This window comes from Echeneis naucrates, chromosome 10 (assembly GCF_900963305.1).
Source record: "Echeneis naucrates chromosome 10, fEcheNa1.1, whole genome shotgun sequence".
In the NCBI taxonomy this organism is placed as follows: Eukaryota; Metazoa; Chordata; class Actinopteri; order Carangiformes; family Echeneidae; genus Echeneis; species Echeneis naucrates.
The window spans coordinates 6,516,728-6,538,077 of NC_042520.1; the positions used below are offsets into that span (position 1 = coordinate 6,516,728).

The window sequence follows — 21,350 nt, forward strand, 5'->3', positions numbered from 1 at the left end:
ATTCTCCATGTTGGTGTAAAAAAGAGTCAAACGTCTCCACAACAGTAACAAAAACGACGGTAAAATCCGAGTCAACACCGAGTAAACACCGAGTTAAAGGGACATCCGGGACATCACCAGGTGCGTCATGACGTGAGTGCGTCACTGCCTGTTTGTCCCGTGCAGCTCTGGTCCCGTTACGCAGCCCTTATTTGGGGGGACAAACGGCCCAATCATGGATTGTTATACGTCTGTGGAAACCTCAGGGCCTCTGCTATTGGAGGGAAATATTGTTTTCATTGTGACTTTGATTGACAGGAGACGCTGCCTGCGCGTAGTAGATGCACAGTTTGACGGACCTTTAAATTTGCGTTCGCCCAGAGGGGAAAAAAAAGACAAAATGTCCGATTAACGGGACATGATGGATAAAATTGAACTGCGGATCATTGTTGGGCACATCTTCGGCTTTAAAATGAGGCCAAGCTTGTGGTTTTATTCGGCATTTTAGTCGGGTTTGATCGAAGAATGTTCGTACTTCACAGAGACAGAAAACTTTTTTTGTTTTTGGTGAGCAGGCTTGTTGAAACCTTTATCGGGAAATAAACTCCATTTCTGCACTTTGGTGTTGTTTCTGTGACAGTAAACAATTTTTTTGAGGTGAAAGAAACGGGGTAAAGATAGTACACATATGTTTACAGTCCCTTTTGCAGAAGTGCCTTCTGCACTTTGGTGTTGTTTCTGTGACAGTAAACAATTTTTTTGAGGTGAAAGAAACGGGGTAAAGATAGTACACATATGTTTACAGTCCCTTTGTTGTTGACGTGATGCCGCTTGTTGTCTTGCCGTCGTCTCCGACAGTCCGACACATTTTCAGTAACTATGATAAAACCGGAGCACCCAGAAATTCTTGTGCATGCAGCTGAAAGTGTGTTAAAAACGTCTGCAGTGAAATTTTCACTAAACCCCGCCTACTGTCGCTGCATGAAGCGCGCCTTTCATATGTTTATTAGTTTGGGACGCTGGCGTCCCAACCACTAGGGGGACTGCAGAAAGAGGTTAAAAAACATAGTTATATTATATATTATTATATATTATATTATATATTATTTATTTTATTTACGCAACAGAATGCAATTTCTGTCTCTCCATATTCGCACTGTTCTCCTCTGCCCTTTGTATCACACATGGTGTAGCGCTGCCTTTATGCACAGACTCCCTCCAGCGAGGGAAAAAAAATCACAAGAAAAGCAAAGCAAAATATCAGCGTTTTTTAAACGCTCACAGGGCGACGATGGCAACACCAGTCGCTCCTCTGGTAGTAGCAGCCAGAGCAGCTCTCCTGCTAAAGTCTGCTAACCACTGCATGTCAGGCTGTGACCCAGCTTGGCTGTCAGAGGGGAAATATTCCACCTGGCTGTACAAGACTGATATTGGTAAGTAATTAACCAAGTCATTCAATACATACATTACATAAATAAAAGATAGATAGATAGATAGCATTTGGGACAGTCTACAAGCAGCTACACTCCCTGACAACACTGAACACACAAAACTGAGGATACCGATGGAGAAGTTTTGTTCCCGTGCCGATTTTGGCACTGTCCTTGAAGAATGGAAATCCTTCCAGGAGCAAATGGTCTCTGGTCCACTTAAGGTAACTTAAAAATGTGTTTTCACATGACATTATCAAGAACACTAAACTGTGTTGCTGATATAATTTTGACCATTTTCAGAACAAGACACAGTTGGCCATACTATCTGAATTGTCCTCAAAATAGAGGGGTTTGGTGTCTTGTCCCCAACTATGAGCCTGCTGGCTTCCATCCCAGTCAGCAGTGTAAACTGTGAGAGGGACTCCTCAAACATGAACGGGGTAATATATACTTTTCGCAATAGGATTTGCAGCTATGCTATCACTATTTAAAGCCATCAGCTATGACTATTAAAGCCTAACAGTTCATGTCTTTGCAGGTCAAGACAAACATCCACAACAGACTGCAAGGGGACCATCTAGCAGCCTGCCTGCAGATCTCAATAAATGGGACAGAAGTTTCAGACTTCCCACATGAAGAGGTGCTGGAAATGCTCTTCCACCAGCCCAGGAAGATTCACTGCAGTGACAAAAACTCCTTATTGTTCAGTTCTATTGTATTATATATTGTTGTCATTAAAATATATTATGATTCTGATTCCTTTTTTCGGGTTTTTGTACGACGTCATTGTTTTTTGATGAATTTTGACAAGTCATTTTGAAAAGTTCTTCAAAATAAATTCAATTCAAAGTTCATTGTTGTACTGTAGTGAGAAGGTAAGGAAGTACTGGAGGTATTACTAAAATATTAACCAAATAATACAAAATATAAATATAAAAAATATAATGGAAAAATATGAATATGTACAATACAAATGTGTGTAAAGTGGGGGGTGGGGGCGTCAGAGGGGTCTCTGGGTGATTAGATGGCTTATTTTAGTCCTGATGGAACAAACTGCTCTGGTTCAGAGTTTATGTTCTGGGTGGGAAGGGGTACAATCTTTACTGCTCACCTTCGGGCCTAGAGGAATCACTGTCTCATCAGAATTAACGCTGTAGTCTGATATCTGTGTACGAGGCGGCAGCGGAGGATGGACTCATCGATGGCGGTTCGGAGGTTCACTATTATTGACCTTGGCAGGTTGAAATATTTCAGCTGTTCCTGTTATGCTGAGCGTCCTGGATGAGAGCGCTTATGTTCCTGTGTGACGATGGCGTCCAGGAAGCAGAGGTTCTCCACAATGACCACAGGGGAGTCACACAGGGTGAGGAAGGTGGGTGGTGTTGGGCTCCTCTGGAGTGCCATTATCATCTCTGGGAAATTCTCCTCTCCTGAAACCAAACCAGGAATTTGATCAGTGCCATTCCTTTATTTCTACCAGCATTCAAGTATTTGTCTAATGTGCTGTTCAAATAAATGGAAAATGCTTATTCAACTCATTTTTCTCTTTCATGAGGTTGGCATGTTTCTGTGCAGGAGATGAATTTGTTGTAGACATTTGTTAAAACACATTCTCCAAAAGGTGTTGTTATCCAAATTGCAGACAACATCATGGTGACAGGTGGCGATTCAGCAGCTGGTGAAGAAATGCCTTTGGAAACTTCTGGCTCACAACATCTATTTACCACCTCCATGAACACAAACTCTACTTGTGTTAAGATCATTTTTTGCGGGACACAAACCATAAAGCCCATGACAATGATGAAAAAAAAAAAGAAAAACTAGATACGTTGCAACGTTTTGATATACATAATTTTAGGCTGTCAGGCTTTTAAATTACAGGCTGGAGGTTATTTGAAGTTATTTGATCCTGCTGTATCAACACAACAGTTTTGTGAAGGCGTCTGTCTGTTTATATATAAATACATTGTATGTGTGTGTATATTTATTTGTATTGCTGCTCATCTTCTTGGGCAAAGCAATTATATCCATATACATTTCCTGTATAAGTTAACTGAGGATTAATGTCATTCATCAATAATGTGTTGTTGTCACTTCGTGTTTTAAACTGTTTGAAGACGCAGATAAACAAGACGAACTCGGTTTCTATGATTCAGTTTTAAACCAAAGGTGGAAAAGAAAAACTACAAATAAAAGTGAAATTAATTGGAAACAAAGAAGTCTCCCGACTTTCCGTATCAAATGTCAGCAGTAAAACAGAGTAAAGCTCAGTTCATGAAGTGACAGCCACCTTTAAGTTAAATGCTGCGCTAACGCGGAATGATGCTAAGCTAACACCGTTACTAGCTAACGGCTGGAAAGAAATTATTTTTAAATAAAACACAGCTCATTTAAACTCACTCGAGGATATTTATACGTTCTTAAACTCAATAACTAACTGCCAAACTTACAGCAATTTCTTTTGCAGTCCTGAAAAAGTGTTTAAAAAAGCAAACACGGAAATTTTCACCCACCGATGTTTGGTTGGTTGGCATGTCAAAATAAAAGTCCGTCATTTTGATGTGTAACTGAAGTGACTCAACTGCATTTCTGTAAAGGAATAAAAATGATAAATTAATTAGTAATGATCTATTTAAATATATAAAAAATATTAATTTGCGTCAGAGTAAACTATAATTAAGCTTTAGTGTTTATTTACTAGAATAAAGTGCTAAAGTTAGTGCCGAGGAAGCTGTTATGTAGATAAAAAAAATCCGTTATAGCATAAAAAGACGTCGTTATTTGATAAAACAACAAATACAAATAATAAAAAAACAAAAACATTTTAAAATACATAAAAAAGCCACACCGGAAGTGTGCGGTCCGATTATATAATTGGCTTCCGGTCTTCGAAGAAGAAGAAGAAGAAGAAGAAGAAGAAGAAGAAACATGAAAAATGAGACAGTGAGTGAAATGCCATCTTTTTGAAATTATTGTTTCAGTGGGAAAAAATATTATAATATGCACCTAAGTATACAATTTTAAGTATTGAAATACAAAGTGATAAATTAAATAAAACTGTTTATTTACCTTTCAATTCAATTTTAGATCTATAAACGTCGACATGACGAGCGCCGATCGATGTAGTTTGATCGCAGGAATATAAATCAATGCAACGACAAATCGATTCACCCCGACTAATAATAAAATACTAATCTGTAAACTATCTAATATGAGATATAACAGGATCGATATCAGAAAGAAATATGTGTTACATTTGAAATCAAAACACACAGTCATTAAAAAATGATAAAAAACAAAACACAAACAAACAAAACTAAACAGGATGGTTTCAATGTTCAACGGTCAGAATTGACTCTTTTCTTCCTTCATACTGTCACTGGAGAGCTGACCATTTTGTTTTTTATAATACAGTAACATCCCATGGAGATATCTGTAAGAATGTCAAGTTTATCTGCTGGCAAGGAGTGGATGATATTTATCCACTGTCAAAAATCTAATTTATTCATTATTTAATAAAAAATGACTGGAAGTGTCCCGATGGATTAGGAATTTCACAACATCAGGCCTTAATGAAGAGTTAGTGAAATGATATTTTACTGCAGTTTTATTATACTTGACAATTTCTTGTTTCTTTCAAAAGACAAGTAAGAATGTGTTAGACTGGGGTGGAAGGTTCAGGAAAATTAAATCTAAAACCTGTTTTGGGTTAGTGCAGAAAGTAATATTTTCCGTCAAACAGGTTCATCATTTTATGGAAGTTGCTGGACGCTGGACGGGGTCAAAGTCGTCTTAACTCATCGAACTGACTCCACCAGCTTGTCTTCTTCCCATAATGCATCCTGATGTCACATCTTCCCCAGGTAAAAGATACACAAACCTGATTCATCAGACCATCATTAAACTACCTGTGTGAGTAAACAGTTGAAACAGCGTTAACAATCTCTTGTTTGGATTTGAGTCCCATCCGATGGTCTCTGAACCAGCAGCACCAGCAGCTAACACCTTTTTTAGAGATTCTGTGAAAAGCTCTGAGCTTCCTCATCGTGCCAGTGTCTGTGTATCGAGGGGGGGGGCTAAAGTATTCTGATCAACCAAAGGGGGCCCCGGCAGAAAGACTTTGCAGTGTATTGTGCAAATGGTGATGAGTTCTATTCAGTTAGAGAAGGAATATTGACATGGACAGAGACAGTGACCCTGAGTGGCAACCAAACTGCAACTGCCATGAATTTTAGTATTTTAGTACTTAACACAAACACAGACACAAAAGATGCACAATGCAAACCTGCTATATTGTGTTATTTTGCCTCCTCTACTCAAAATGGAAAAGGAAATGATCTAATACACAACCCCATCTGTAAAAAAAAACAAAATACAGTATTGGTGGTATATACACTCATTACTCAGGAAATTATTGGGTAGATTTAAAGGGAAATATTGTGGATTATTGCACAGTTACTGTTCACATCATTTCAAGTCATCTGCTGAGTTAATTGTCAGCGTCAGTCATAGAAACCACCATGATAAAAGCTTGTTTTTAGTGTTGTGTTGTGAGGTGTTTACGCTGGAAAGATGGTTGATAACATTTCCACTTGTGGTGGTTACAGAGAGACGCCAGTGTGGAGACTGGCCAATCAGCTTGCCCCCACATTGTTCCCTCCCCTTTCATATGACTATATTAAGGGAAATCATTTTAAATAGGCTCTAAAATAACTGCCTGCTTAAATGGATTAACAGGAAAATGCTGCTCATATTACATTTTCTGCTGTTACTCAGAGTGGGACGTAAGTAGAGAAAGTCAGCTTTTCTCTAGACATGTTCTGTAGTCTTATGTTTTACATTTTATATCCATCTCTGTGCATTAGTTAAGATCTGGATATTTTATAAATCTATCTCTATTGATAATTGTATTTTTAGGATCCACTGATGATCTGATCGTTGAGATGAAGACTGTTGATGTTGGAGAAAATGTGAAGTTGACGTGTCAACGCCAAGTTGACAGAGCTGCCAAGTTATTTTGGATCCGGCTTGTTTCTGGAAGCTTTCCTGAAGTCTTAGGAGGAGCATTTTCATTTAATCACACGTCAGATCAGCTCAGTTTTGTGAATGAGATCCCTCGCTTCACAACAAAGCAAGAACCTGGAACTTTTTCTCTCTATATTAAAGAAATGGAGCGAAGTGATACTGGACTGTACTACTGTGTAAAAGCAAAGCAGTTTGACATTAAGTTTTTAACAGGAACATTTCTGACAGTGAAAGGTAAATAAAATACAGTACACAAATACATTAACTTAGAATATATTAAGTTCATGCCAAATAATGTCAAATTTCCCTGTAATAAGCCGTCTTATGATAGAAAGCATCTTAAGGCAGTTGTTGAATTGAGCAGGTCTAAACTACTTTTAAAGTAAACTTCTGAAATTTGATGTTAAACCTTTAATTTCGTACAAAACATTTTTTATAATTTTATTATATTTCCAGGAGCAGAACCTGAGATCACCACCAACTTTCAGCTTCCTCCATCTGATCCAGTCCGTCCAGGAGACTCAGTGACTCTTCAGTGTTCGGTCCTCTTTGACTCTGAGAAGAAAACATGTCCAGGAGATCACAGTGTGTACTGGTTCAGAGCTGGATCAGATGAAGCTCATCCCAGTTTCATTTACGCTCATGGAAACAATCGAGATCATTGTAAAAAGAGTCCTGAGTCTGAGTCCACACAGAAATGTGATTACTTCTTCTCCAAGAACGTCAGCTCCTCTGATGCTGGGACTCATTACTGCGCTGTGGCCACGTGTGGAGAAATTTTATTTGGAAATGGGACTAAACTGGAAATTGAAAAACTGGAGATTGAAGGTAAGTGGAGAATATTCTTATATAAATGTTCAATTAGCATATTTTTCTGTTTCATTTCAGAATGTAGTGTATTTAGATCCCATTTAATGCAGTACTTATTTATATTTTCTTATCCAATCAAATCATGACAAACTTTATTTCTTTGGTCCACATATAATTTCAGAGAACATGATGGATCTCCAGAGGACCAACACACTTCTGTTGGTGTTATGTGGTACTTTGGCTACAGCTCTGATTGTTACTGTCTTCCTGTTTTATATGAAGAAGAAAACTTGTGATTGTTCCAAAGGTAGTAGAAGTTTCTTAAATATCAAAGAGTATTTTGCTGAAGACAACCTGACTTGATTTCCATTTGTCCGTTGTGTAACCATCTCTCGTCTTCACTCTATACAGCTGCAGATGCTGCAACAGTCAGCACTGATCAGAGAAGTCAGCAGGTAAGATACATGAGAAAAGACAGAACTGGATAAGTTATTAACATTTCTTCTTCCTGAATATGATTTGTTTTAATGTCATTAATCTCACAACGTTCTTCAATCTTCTCAGAGAGATGAGAACCGACTTACTTACTCCGCTCCAACCTTCACCAGGAGGAAAGCTGGAAAAGTGGACAGAAGGAATGAGAAACGAGAAGAGACTATCTACTCTGGTGTCAGAGCTTTGTGATTGCTTAGAACTGATTTGTTTTGATTTGTTTTGAGGTAATTTCTCTTTGGCTTTGTATTTTTTGTCAGCGTAACTTCAGATGTTGTAAAAATCTTTCCTGAACTGTATGACATTATTTTTGTAAAATGCCGTTGATCATGGGGCATAAATATTTATAATTAAATGTCTAATGGCTTTGACAACACCTGACTGCACTGGTGTTCATTCATTCTTACCTCTTTTCTCAGCATTTTTTGCTGAAAGAAAATTATCTGTGATATGTTTTTCTGTGACTTTGTGGGTCATCGTGGAAGTTACTGGCAGAAAATTCACTGATGACAATACAGTATTCACTGCAAGGCCTTCATCTAAAATTAGTTTGTTTGTTTTGAGTCCATTCTTCTCTCTATGAAGCTTTGTGTGTTGATTTTGTCTACAGGTGTTGGACACAATCTTGTTTCAGGGATCATTGTCGTAGTTAAATCAATTGTGTACACACTCTTCTATTTCTATCATCAAGGATACTCTGAACAAGTTGCCAGTCTATTCAAGGGCCGACATATAAAGACAGTCAATAATTCATGTTCACACAGTTCTGTGGGAAATTTATCGTCACACATTAACCGATATGTAAATATCTTTGGACTGTGCGAAGAAGCCAGAGTAACCCATGTAAGAACTGGGGGAATGTGGAACCTCCACCCAGAAAGGCCAAACCTGTGTGTTGATAATGAAACTTAACATCTCAGTACAAACTGCTGCTCTCAGTAAAAGAGCCTCCTGAGCACCTCCTCCTCTGACAGCAGCTACCAGAGAGCAGCAAACCTCTAAAAGGTCTGAGCAAAAATGGCCGAGATGCAAAATGACTAAGAAAGTGTGTGTGTCTGTTTGTACATCTCCAGCTCGTTTTCATATTTTAAATGATAAAGCTGCAGGAAGAGCTCAGCCTTCTGGGGCTAAAATAGAAAGTGAGAGAGGAAGAAAAGTTTGAAACCACACACACAACAGTGCTTCAGTTTCCGTGCATCTTTTGTTCATCAGCACTGACTGTGAATCTGAGTGTATTTGTGTCAGAAGCAACAAACAGTTTGAACACACAAAGAGCTTCATGTACAAAGCAGAACTCAGAATATGTGACAGGAAGTTTTTTTCTGACTCGATGTGTGTAACCATGTTTGTATGTCATGTTAACAGGACTGGACCCATCAGTTTGTATCAGACAGTTGTATGTTGGCCGTGATGGCGACCACAAACTAGAAATGTGTTGATCCCACATATTCATGATAACACATATTTATTATTCTGTTCTATCTATAAATTGTCAGCCTTAATACACAGCTCCCTCCACTCCACTTCAGTCATATTTTGTGACCAGACTTTGAGGTATTGTCCTGGACAACACCACAAACAGTCTCACTGTTACTGACAGTCTTTCTGCTGTACTCAGCATCAGACATGATTTATTCATACCAAGCACTATTATATCTTCATGATGTTACTGCAAACTGTCTCTGAATCTGTTTTTATGATATCGTAAGAGTGCCGTTCTGCTGCTGTGTTTCAGCAGCGCTCTGAAAAGAAGTGAAACAAGTAGAGAGGATGGATGCTGTGACCACAAACACCTCCTGAAGTCTGTACTCTGCTCTTCATGCTAAAATGACTGATGTGTGGGAGGGTCATCACTGATGATGTTCAGTGTCTGACTTGGCTGGTTCACAAGATACACTGTGCTGCTAAAAGTATTGGCTCACCTGCCTTGACTGGAATATAAACATTCTTAATCCAAAGAGTTTAACATGATGTCGGTCCACCCTTTGCAGCTATAACAGCTTCAGCTCTTCAGGGAAGGCTTTCCAAAATGTTTAGGAGTGTGTTTATGGGAAGTTTTGACCATTCTTCCAGAAGCGCATTTGTAAGTTTCACACACTGATGCTGGAGCAGAAGGCCTGGCTCTCAGTCTCCGCTCAAATTCATCCCAAAGGTAGAACGGGTTGAGGTCAGGACTCGGTGCGGGCCAGTCAAGTTCACCAACACCAAATATCTCTCTCTCTCTCTCAATCTTTATCTCTCATCCATGTTTTAGTGGACCTTTTTTTGTGCGCTGGTGCAGTCATGTTGGAACAGGAAGACTCCATCCCCAGTTTTGGATTAAATCTAATTATGTCATCAAACTCAGTTTACGCCACAGACTCATGAAAATGACAATATCTGTTGGCCCCAAATAAAAAGTGCAACGAAAACAACAGCCAGATGAGGATTGTTTTAATTTCAGTGCTCACATCTGCTGAGTTCAGAGGTCAAATCAAAGGACATCAGGAGAAAAAAGAAAAGACTGGTTTTTAACCACAAGATTTTTTTTTCTCACAGTCCTCAAAAAAATGCTGTTGAACATTTTAAACTTGGACAAAACGGTGTGAAATTCTTAAAAATTATTATTTGTTTGGAAAATTTTCCATGAAATTTTGGTGGATTATTGCAAAAATTACTGTTCACACAATTTAAGGTCATCTGCTGAGTTAACTCTCAGTGACAGGTATGAAAACTCACCGTGAAGGAAGTTTGTTCATCAGTGTTGTTTCATGTGTTTACAACGGAAAGAGTATCAATAATATTTCCACTGTGGTGGCACAGAGGAACGCCAGAGAAATGACTGACCAATCAGGTTGCTCTCACATTGTTCCTGCCCCCTTCATATGTCTTCTTTAAGGGAAGTCATCTTCAACAGAGTTTAAAATAACTGCTGTCTTAAGTGGATTAACATGAAAATGTTGATCATATTTCATCTTTTGTTCTTCCTCAGAGCAGGACGTAAGTAGATAAAGTCAACTTTTCTCAAAATGTATTCTGCAGTCTACGTTTCAAATTTGATAATAATCTTTTTGTATCAGTTTAGATCTAGAGATATGTGCCTCTGTCTCTGATTTTAATTCCTGATCTATTTAATGGTGTTTTTAGGATGCACAGATGAAATGACCTTTGAGACGAAGACTGTTGTTGTTGGAGAAGACGTGAAGTTGACATGTCCCCGCCAGACATCTGATTACACCTCAAAAATATTTTGGATCCGACTTGTTTCTGGAAACTTCACTGAACTCTTGGGAGGAACATATTCATTTCATGATCATAACCGTGTTAATAAGACTCCTCGTTTTACAACAAAACAAGAACCTGGAACTTTTCTTCTGTATATTAATGAAACTGAGCAAAGTGACACTGGACTGTACTACTGTATAGATACAGACAAGCTTGACCTGAAGTTTTTAACAGGAACATTTCTGAGGATTAAAGGTAAATAAAATACGGTACACACATTCAAATTTATTTAGAAATCATCTCAAGGAACTTTTCAAATAGAGTTGATCAAGGTGAAACATATTTCGTGAATCTATACTTTGGATTTAGATTTTTTATGTTAAGTAATATTTAATTGAAGTTCTGAATTCATGTATAATTTTATTATATTTGTCAGGAGAAGAACCTGAGATCACCACCAACTTTCAGCTTCCTCCATCTGATCCAGTCCGTCCAGGAGACTCAGTGACTCTTCAGTGTTCGGTCCTCTTTGACTCTGAGAAGAAAACATGTCCAGGAGATCACAGTGTGTACTGGTTCAGAGCTGGATCAGATGAAGCTCATCCCAGTTTCATTTACGCTCATGGAAACAATAGAGATCATTGTAAAAAGAGTCCTGAGTCTGAGTCCACACAGAAATGTGATTACTTCTTCTCCAAGAACATCAGCTCCTCTGATGCTGGGACTCATTACTGCGCTGTGGCCACGTGTGGAGAAATTTTATTTGGAAATGGGACTAAACTGGAGATTGAAGGTAAAAGTGGAATATTCTTATATAATTGTTCAATTGGCATATTTTTGTGTTTAATTTCAGAATGTAGTGTATTTAGATCCTATTTAACGCAGTAGTTATTTATATTTTCTCATCCAATCAAATCATAATAAACTTTAATTCTTTGGTATAATTATTATTATTATATAATTTCAGAGAACATGATGGATCTCCAGAGGACCAACACACTTCTGTTGGTGTTATGTGGTACTTTGGTTACAGCTCTGATTGTTACTGTCTTCCTGTTTTATATGAAGAAGAAAACTTGTGATTGTTCCAAAGGTAGTAGAAGTTTCTTAAATATCAAAGAGTATTTTGCTGAAGACAACCTGACTTGATTTCCATTTGTCCGTTGTGTAACCATCTCTCGTCTTCACTCTATACAGCTGCAGATGCTGCAACAGTCAGCACTGATCAGAGAAGTCAGCAGGTAAGATACATGAGAAAAGACAGAACTGGATAAGTTATTAACATTTCTTCTTCCTGAATATGATTTTTTCTGAACTCTCACCATCATTATCATTAATCTCATAACCTTCTTCATTATATATCTTCTCAGGGAGATGAGGACCGACTTATTTATTCTGCTCCAACCTTCACCAGGAGGAAAGCTGGAAAAGTGGACAGAAGGAATGAAAAAGCAGCTGAGAAAGAGACGGTGTATTCTGGTGTCAGAGCTTTGTGACAGATTAACAACCCAGACAGTGGATTTGTTTTGAGTTAATAAAGCTGATGATGTGAATGGACTTACTGCGAAGTTTTTGTTTTAAATGAGTTATCATTAGTCCATCCTTCTGATGAGTATGCTCACTTGGTATACGGGACACCGGGGTTCGATTCCCTGGTGAAGAAGTCCAGCCACAAGGCGCCCACTGTGGTACTCTTGTGCCGGTCCCAAGCCCGGGTGATTGTTTGGGCTTTGTCAGGAAGGACATCTGGCATAAAACTGGAGCCAAATCAAATCATGTAAGTGGAAGGACGGTGACTTGCTGTGGTGACCCCGAACAGGGAAAAGCTGAAAGAGGAAACAAATAAAAAATGAGTCCATCCTTCTCCACATGAAGCTGTCTGTGTCTGTTCTTTGAACGAGGAACAAACACATCATTGTTTTCAGGATCATTATGGGCTCAATCATTTGTGGACCTTCATGTTTGCTGAAAACCAAAATGTGGTGATCTGCCAAATATTGCTATGTATTTACTCTACATGTGATCAGCCGGGCAGCACGGCGGCACAGTGTTGTTATCTCACAACAAGAAGGTTGTGGGTTCGGTTCCCGGCCTGGGGCCTTTCTGAGCGTGCCTGTGTGGGTTTCCTCCCACCGTCCAAAGACATCATGTTTGGGTTAACTGCTGACTCTAAATGGTCCGTAGGTCTGAGTGTGAGTGGTTGTTGGTCTCTGTCTGTCTCTGTGTGTCGGCCCTGTGATGGACTGGTGACCTGTCCAGGGTGACCCCTCCCTCACCCAGTGTGACCTGGACTGACTCCAGCAACAACAGCGTTAGAAGATGAATGAAGACAACAGCGTTAGAAGATGAATGAAGATATGTTCAGCTTTCATTGGTGTCATACACAGATACTTCTGCTCTACTTTTACATTTTTGAGGGCAGAATTTGTACTGTTGTCCTGGAAAGTGTTTCTGTCACGATATTAGAGTCTTTCCACTGTTGTTCATGGCATCAAACAGGATTTATTCATGTTGAGCACTTTGGTGTCTTTATGATGTTACTGGAAGAGAAAAATCCCAGAAAGTTTTCAGCACCTCCAGCTGAATGTGTTCTGCTTCTGCGTTTCAGCAGCGCTCTGAAAATAACTGAAGAGACTACAGAGGATGGATGTTGTGACCACAGAAACCTCCCCAAGTCTGTCCGCTCTGCTCTTCATGCTGAAGTGACTGATGTGTGGGAGGGGCATCACTGATGATGTGGTGCATCTGGATTGGCTGCTTCACAGGAAATTGAAGATGGCTCCACTGCCTTTGTGAATCACTTAGATATGAAGATGTATCTTGTCTGCAGTTGAACAACAAAAGCAACAGTCGGATGAGGATCTGTCATTTCAGTGCTCACATCCTCACAGTTCAGAGAGGTCGAATCAAACAATGTCCGGAAAAACACAAAGACTTTTTTTTATCATCATTCTTTTCTCAACAACCTCAAACAAAAATGCTGCTGAACCTTTTGTTTCATTGATCTCATGTTTAAACGTGCCGATAAACTTCTTTGGATGTGATCATGAGCTGTGTTTGGTTTAATGGATCAGACTTTGGGACAAAAAGGCATTACTGATAATATCATGTCGACATGTGAGAGGGACAAAACCTGTGAAGCACAAACAAATTGCACCTGCTGTACATTTTATCTCTCATGGAAAGTGAATTAACGCACACACAAGATGATCAACGCAGAAATATGCAGTGTTGTGTCATATTGTCTATTCATGACTCAAAGGCACACATTTTCTAAAATTGACCTCCATTTGGTAAAACTGACACGTGGCTGGTGGTGTCCGAGTTTATTTTTAAAATATGCCGTATTTCTTATTCAGGAATATTAATAAACTGCAAGAAATTATGATGCAAACTTAAACTAAAATGTAGATGATTCACTGTTTGCATCATATCTCATCACCAGCTGAGTGAACTTTCAGAGCCAGTTACAGAAACCCACCGTGAAAAAAGCTTGTTGTGATGTTTTTTGTGTTTAGACATGAAAGATAGTGATAATATTTCCACTGTGGTGGCACAGAGAGACACCAGTGTAATGACTGACCAATCAGATTGCTCTCATATTGTTCCCTCCCCTTCATACGACTACATTAAGGGAAATCATCTTCAACAGAGTTTAAAATAACTGCTGTCTTAAGTGGATTAACATGAAAATGTTGATCATATTTCATCTTTTGTTCTTCCTCAGAGCAGGACGTAAGTAGATAAAGTCAACTTTTCTCAAAATGTATTCTGCAGTCTAAGTTTTCAAATTTGATAATAATCTTTTTGTATCAGTTTAGATCTAGAGATATGTGCCTCTGTCTCTGATTTTAATTCCTGATCTGTTTAATGGTATTTTTAGGATGCACAGATGAAATGACCTTTGAGACGAAGACTGTTGGTGTTGGAGAAGACGTGAAGTTGAAATGTCCCCGTCTGAATTCTAGTCAGATCCCAAAGCAGACCACATTATTTTGGATCCGACTTGTTTCTGGAAACTTTCCTGAAATCTTGGGAGGAACATTTTCATTTGATTATGACGGTGTGAATGAGAGTCCTCGTTTTACAGCCAAACAAGAACCTGGAACATTTCTGCTGCATATTAACAAAATAGAGTCAAGTGACACTGGAATGTACTACTGTATAGATACAGAAACGCTTGACCTGAAGTTTTTAAAAGGAACATTTCTGAGAGTTAAAGGTAAATTTAATTCAGTACACACACTGTTCACAATCAAAACTGTAGACTTAACATGTTGCTGGCAAACGTTGATGTAAATTCTCCCACAAACTACATATAAAGAGTCTCTTCATTTTGGTAATTTTTAGTTTTTTTTATTTGATCAAAACTCATTTCACATATTTTTTTGTGTCTGTATTTGTCAGGAGCAGAACCTGAGATCACCACCAACTTTCAGCTTCCTCCATCTGATCCAGTCCGTCCAGGAGACTCAGTGACTCTTCAGTGTTCGGTCCTCTTTGACTCTGAGAAGAAAACATGTCCAGGAGATCACAGTGTGTACTGGTTCAGAGCTGGATCAGATGAAGCTCATCCCAGTTTCATTTACGCTCATGGAAACAATAGAGATCATTGTAAAAAGAGTCCTGAGTCTGAGTCCACACAGAAATGTGATTACTTCTTCTCCAAGAACGTCAGCTCCTCTGATGCTGGGACTCATTACTGCGCTGTGGCCACGTGTGGAGATATTTTACTTGGAAATAGGACTAAACTGGAGATTAAAGGTAAATGGAGAATATTTTTATATCATAGTGACAATCTAGACGTAACATGTACTCTATTTATATTTTATTTTTACAAACATGTTATTGATATCTTCACATCCAATCAAATCACAATGAACTTTAATTCTTTGGTTCATATATAATTTCAGAGAACATGATGGATCTCCAGAGGACCAACACACTTCTGTTGGTGTTATGTGGTACTTTGGCTACAGCTCTGATTGTTACTGTCTTCCTGTTTTATATGAAGAAGAAAACTTGTGATTGTTCCAAAGGTAGTAGAAGTTTCTTAAATATCAAAGAGTATTTTGCTGAAGACAACCTGACTTGATTTCCATTTGTCTGTTGTGTAACCATCTCTCGTCTTCACTCTATACAGCTGCAGATGCTGCAACAGTCAGCACTGATCAGAGAAGTTAGCAGGTAAGATTATTGTCATATATTCTTCCTGAATATGATTTGTTTTAATGGCATTAATCTCATAACCTTCTTCAATATTCTCAGAGAGATGAGGACCGACTTACTTACTCCGCTCCAACCTTCACCAGGAGGAAAGCTGCAAAAGTGGATAGAAGGAATGCAAAATGAGAAGAGACTATCTACTCTGGTGTCAGAGCTTTGTGATTGCTTAGAACTGATTTGTTTTGATTTGTTTTGAGGTAATTTCTCTTTGGCTTTGTATTTTTTGTCAACGTAACTTCAGATGTTGTAAAAATCTTTCCTGAACTGTATGACATTATTTTTGTAAAATGGCGTTGATCATGGGGCATAAATATTCATAATTAAATGTCTAATGGCTTTGACAACACCTGACTGCACTGGTGTTCATTCATTCTTACCTCTTTTCTCAGCATTTTTTGCTGAAAGAAAATTATCTGTGATATGTTTTTCTGTGACTTTGTGGGTCATCGTAGAAGTTACTGGCAGAAAATTCACTGATGACATTACAGTATTCACTGCAAGGCCTTCATCTAAAATTAGGTTGGTTGTTTTATGTCCATTGTTCTCTCTATGAAGCTTTGTGTGTTGATTTTGTCTACAGGTGTTGGACACAATCTTGTTTCAGGGATCATTGTCGTAGTTAAATCAATTGTGTACACACTCTTCTATTTCTATCATCAAGGATACTCTGAACAAGTTGCCAGTCTATTCAAGGGCCGACATATAAAGACAGTCAATAATTCATGTTCACACAGTTCTGTGGGAAATTTATAGTCACACATTAACCGATATGTAAATATCTTTGGACTGTGGGAAGAAGAGAGCAGCAAACTGCTAAAATGTCTGAGCAAAAATGGCCGCGATGCAAAATGACTATGAAAGTGTGTGTGTCTGTTTGTACATCTCCAGCTCGTTTTCATCTTTTAAATGATAAAGCTGCAGTAAGAGCTCAGCCTTCTGGGGCTAAAATAGAAAGTGAGAGAGGAAGAAAAGTTTGAAACCACACACACAACAGTGCTTCAGTTTCCGTGCATCTTTTGTTCATCAGCACTGACTGTGAATCTGAGTGTATTTGTGTCAGAAGCAACAAACAGTTTGAACACACAAAGAGCTTCATGTACAAAGCAGAACTCAGAATATGTGACAGTAAGTTTTTTTCTGACTCGATGTGTGTAACCATGTTTGTGTGTCATGTTAACAGGACTGGACCCATCAGTTTGTATCAGACAGTTGTATGTTGGCCGTGATGGCGACCACAAACTAGAAATGTGTTGATCCCACATATTCATGATAACACATATTTATTATTCTGTTCTATCTATAAATTGTCAGCCTTAATACACAGCTACCTCCACTCCACTTCAGTCATATTTTGTGACCAGACTTTGAGGTATTGTCCTGGACAACACCACAAACAGTCTCACTGTTACTGACAGTCTTTCTGCTGTACTCAGCATCAGACATGATTTATTCATACCAAGCACTATTATATCTTCATGATGTTACTGCAAACTGTCTCTGAATCTGTTTTTATGATATCGTAAGAGTGCCGTTCTGCTGCTGTGTTTCAGCAGCGCTCTGAAAAGAAGTGAAACAAGTAGAGAGGATGGATGCTGTGACCACAAACACCTCCTGAAGTCTGTACTCTGCTCTTCATGCTAAAATGACTGATGTGTGGGAGGGTCATCACTGATGATGTTCAGTGTCTGACTTGGCTGGTTCACAAGATACACTGTGCTGCTAAAAGTATTGGCTCACCTGCCTTGACTGGAATATAAACATTCTTAATCCAAAGAGTTTAACATGATGTCGGTCCACCCTTTGCAGCTATAACAGCTTCAGCTCTTCAGGGAAGGCTTTCCAAAATGTTTAGGAGTGTGTTTATGGGAAGTTTTGACCATTCTTCCAGAAGCGCATTTGTTGGAACAGGAAGACACCATCCCCAGCTTTGAATTAAATCTAATTATGTCATCAAACTCAGTTTACGCCACAGAATGATGAAAATGACAACATCTGTTGGCCCAAAATAAAAAGTGCAACGAAAACAACAGCCAGATGAGGATTGTTTTCAGTTCAGTGCTCACATCTGCAGAGTTCAGAGGTCAAATCAAAGGACATCAGGAGAAAAAAGAAAAGACTGGTTTTTAACCACAATATATTTTTTTTCTCACAGTCCTCAAAAAAAAAGAAATGCTGTTGAACATTTTAAACCTGGAAAAAACTCAGTCATTTTATAAAATTATCATTATTTTTTGTGAAAATTTTCCATGAAATTGTGGATTATTGCAAAACTTACTTTCCACACAATTTAAGGTCATCTGCTGAGTTAACTCTCAGTGACAGGTATGAAAACTCACCGTGAAGGAAGTTTTTTCATCAGTGTTGTTTCATGTGTTTACAACGGAAAGAGTATCAATAATATTTCCACTGTGGTGGCACAGACGAACGCCAGAGAAATGACTGACCAATCAGGTTGCTCTCACATTGTTCCTGCCCCCTTCATATGTCTTCTTTAAGGGAAGTCATCTTCAATAGAGTTTAAAATAACTGCTGTCTTAAGTGGATTAACATGAAAATGTTGATCATATTTCATCTTTTGTTCTTCCTCAGAGCAGGACGTAAGTAGATAAAGTCAACTTTTCTCAAAATGTATTCTGCAGTCTACGTTTCAAATTTGATAATAATTTTTTTGTGTCAGTTTAGATCTAGAGATATGTGCCTCTGTCTCTGATTTTAATTCCTGATCTATTTAATGGTGTTTTTAGGATGCACAGATGAAATGAATTTTGATTCTGTTGTTGTTGGAGAAGACGTGAAGTTGACGTGTCCTCGCCAAACATCTGATTACTCTGCAACCTTATTTTGGATCCGACTTGTTTCTGGAAACTTAGCTGAACTGTTGGGAGGAACAAATTCATTTGATGATTATCGTGTTAATAAGAATCCTCATTTTACAACAAAACAAGAACCTGGAACTTTTCTTCTCTATATTAATGAAACAGAGCAAAGTGACACTGGACTGTACTACTGTGTAAAAGTAGTACAGCTTGACTTGGAGGTTATAAAGGGAACATTTCTGAAAATTAAAGGTAAATAAAACACAGGACAACACATTTGAAATGATTTTTATTTATATTGTGCCAAATCACAACAGAAATTATCCCAAGTTAATTTTCAAATACCTCAGGTCAAGGCCTATTTTTTAGGATAGAAACAGATTAATGTATATTAGACTTTAAACGAAGATGTTTCAATAACTTCACAGTAAATTAACTGTGTGTTTTTATTTCCCAGGAGCAGAACCTGAGGTCACCACCAACTTTCAGCTTCCTCCATCTGATCCAGTCCGTCCAGGAGACTCAGTGACTCTTCAGTGTTCGGTCCTCTTTGACTCTGAGAAGAAAACATGTCCAGGAGATCACAGTGTGTACTGGTTCAGAGCTGGATCAGATGAAGCTCATCCCAGTTTCATTTACGCTCATGGAAACAATAGAGATCATTGTAAAAAGAGTCCTGAGTCTGAGTCCACACAGAAATGTGATTACTTCTTCTCCAAGAACGTCAGCTCCTCTGATGCTGGGACTCATTACTGCGCTGTGGCCACGTGTGGAGAAATTTTATTTGGAAATGGGACTAAACTGGAGATTGAAGGTAAAAGTGGAATATTTTTATATCATAGTGACATTCTAGATGTAACATGTACTCTATTTATATTCTATTTTTACAAAAATTTTATTATCTTCATATCCTATCAAATCATAATGAACTTTATTTCTTTGGTTCATATATAATTTCAGAGAACATGATGGATCTCCAGAGGACGATCACATTTCTGTTGGTATTATGTGGTACTTTGGCTACAGCTCTGATTGTTACTGTCTTCCTGTTTTATATGAAGAAGAAAACTTCTGATTGTTCCAAAGGTAGTAGAAGTTGACGGAGACGTCTGTTCTTTTTACTACATATCTGCTGCCTGTTCTCTTGCTCATAAGTCTGATAGTCATATTTATCTTCGTTTTCACCAACGAGAAGAACAAATGTGACTGTTGTAATGGTAATATACCTAAATCATACTTGTCTTTCCATCAGTAAACCTCTCCTGCATCCTGACTGACTGATATTTATATATTTTCTGTTTCCTGCTCCAGCTGCTGCTGTCCTGCACAAAAACAGACGACAACAGACGAGTCAACAGGTGAGGAATTTAAATGTTGGACTGATGTGAACAAAAAAGAAGATTCAGATTTTTCACCTTCATTTCTCTATATATTTCTCCAGAGAGGGAACAATGATGCATGGATTTATTCTTCTGCCATCTACAGCGTGATAAAAACTGGAAGTTGTTCATTAAAGGATGCAAAAGCAGCAGAGAGAGAGAGGACCTTCACTGCTATGAGAGCTTTTGGGATGGATCAATGAATGAATGTGTATTTGTGCTGTATAACGGCAGATATGATCCAAAATGCTATTTTATATCTGTCTGATTGGTAATATTGTCAAAAAATTCATTTTGAACTATTCTACATTTGAAACTTTCCAGATAAAACACTGGATGATGAGTGAAAGCACCGATCACAGTTTGGTGTTTGAAACTGGTAAAATTACAGACATTATTTTTTTTATATCCAACTTTATTTTTCACATCATGATTTTAGTAACAATGTTTTACTTAATGCTGATTGAATTTTTAGTTTTGTGTCTGCTTCATTGAAAAAAACCAAACAGTAATAAATTGTTCTTTGCACACATTTACGCTCATACTGTATATTTTTTAACAATTAAATTCTTCTCATCTGCTCATGATTTTGCAAACATGCAACAGAAAATAATTTCTCTACGTAAAGATAGATCTTCCAGGAAGTGGCCAGTTGTAACGATGAAATGTGATCTTTGTCACCCATGAGGCTCATTATTTTCATCTGGTGGACAGAATAACAGTGTTGGTGTTTGAATGTCTTCATGATTTCATTCACACCAGAGAAAAGTTTTTAGCTTTTCCATTTGAACTGTTATCACAGACCAGTCTGGCATCAGTCAAGATAACAGCAGTCTGTACATCTTGTGTGCATTTTGGTCTTCTGGTTAACAAAGAGGTTGGTGTGGTAGAGATGTGGGGAGCGACCTACAGAAAGGGGGCTGGAGCCAATCGCAGCTGACAATGGGCGAGCAAACACTCTGAAGAGGTCGGCGGTCGATATCAGG

General features: G+C 38.3%; 3 protein-coding genes across 3 annotated transcripts; all 3 read left to right on the forward strand.

Moving 5' to 3' along the window:
• Positions 1 to 6,154: 6,154 nt before the first annotated feature.
• LOC115049644 (uncharacterized) lies at positions 6,155 to 8,048 on the forward strand. Its single transcript, XM_029512024.1, has 6 exons — positions 6,155 to 6,196; positions 6,330 to 6,671; positions 6,894 to 7,265; positions 7,429 to 7,554; positions 7,659 to 7,702; positions 7,812 to 8,048. Exons 2-6 carry the CDS (start codon positions 6,356 to 6,358, stop codon positions 7,929 to 7,931), a joined length of 978 nt encoding a protein of 325 aa, XP_029367884.1. The 5' UTR covers positions 6,155 to 6,196; positions 6,330 to 6,355; the 3' UTR covers positions 7,932 to 8,048.
• A 2,622-nt stretch (positions 8,049 to 10,670) lies between these two features.
• Positions 10,671 to 12,439, forward strand: LOC115049639 (signal-regulatory protein beta-2-like). The gene is made up of 6 exons (XM_029512018.1): positions 10,671 to 10,718; positions 10,866 to 11,198; positions 11,380 to 11,736; positions 11,911 to 12,036; positions 12,141 to 12,184; positions 12,314 to 12,439. Exons 1-6 carry the CDS (start codon positions 10,676 to 10,678, stop codon positions 12,437 to 12,439), a joined length of 1,029 nt encoding a protein of 342 aa, XP_029367878.1. The 5' UTR covers positions 10,671 to 10,675.
• A 6,276-nt stretch (positions 12,440 to 18,715) lies between these two features.
• On the forward strand, positions 18,716 to 20,845 carry LOC115049640 (uncharacterized). Its single transcript, XM_029512019.1, has 6 exons — positions 18,716 to 18,766; positions 18,914 to 19,237; positions 19,443 to 19,799; positions 19,946 to 20,071; positions 20,297 to 20,343; positions 20,427 to 20,845. The coding sequence occupies exons 1-6, from the start codon at positions 18,718 to 18,720 to the stop codon at positions 20,565 to 20,567; spliced, it is 1,044 nt and encodes a 347-aa protein (XP_029367879.1). The 5' UTR covers positions 18,716 to 18,717; the 3' UTR covers positions 20,568 to 20,845.
• The last annotated feature ends 505 nt before the right edge of the window (positions 20,846 to 21,350 follow it).

Excerpts from the sequence above, each read along its gene's own strand:
- LOC115049644 (XM_029512024.1), top strand. The coding sequence starts at position 6,356 with ATGAAGACTGTTGATGTTGGAGAAAATGTGAAGTTGACGTGTCAACGC. Across the intron at positions 6,672-6,893 it reads AACATTTCTGACAGTGAAAG|GAGCAGAACCTGAGATCACC; the intron begins GTAAATAAAATA and ends TTATATTTCCAG. Across the intron at positions 7,555-7,658 it reads AACTTGTGATTGTTCCAAAG|CTGCAGATGCTGCAACAGTC; the intron begins GTAGTAGAAGTT and ends CACTCTATACAG.
- LOC115049639 (XM_029512018.1), top strand. The coding sequence starts at position 10,676 with ATGTTGATCATATTTCATCTTTTGTTCTTCCTCAGAGCAGGAC. Across the intron at positions 12,037-12,140 it reads AACTTGTGATTGTTCCAAAG|CTGCAGATGCTGCAACAGTC; the intron begins GTAGTAGAAGTT and ends CACTCTATACAG. Across the intron at positions 12,185-12,313 it reads CTGATCAGAGAAGTCAGCAG|GGAGATGAGGACCGACTTAT; the intron begins GTAAGATACATG and ends ATATCTTCTCAG.
- LOC115049640 (XM_029512019.1), top strand. The coding sequence starts at position 18,718 with ATGAAAATGTTGATCATATTTCATCTTTTGTTCTTCCTCAGAGCAGGA. Across the intron at positions 20,072-20,296 it reads AACTTCTGATTGTTCCAAAG|CTGCTGCTGTCCTGCACAAA; the intron begins GTAGTAGAAGTT and ends TTCCTGCTCCAG. Across the intron at positions 20,344-20,426 it reads GACAACAGACGAGTCAACAG|AGAGGGAACAATGATGCATG; the intron begins GTGAGGAATTTA and ends ATATTTCTCCAG.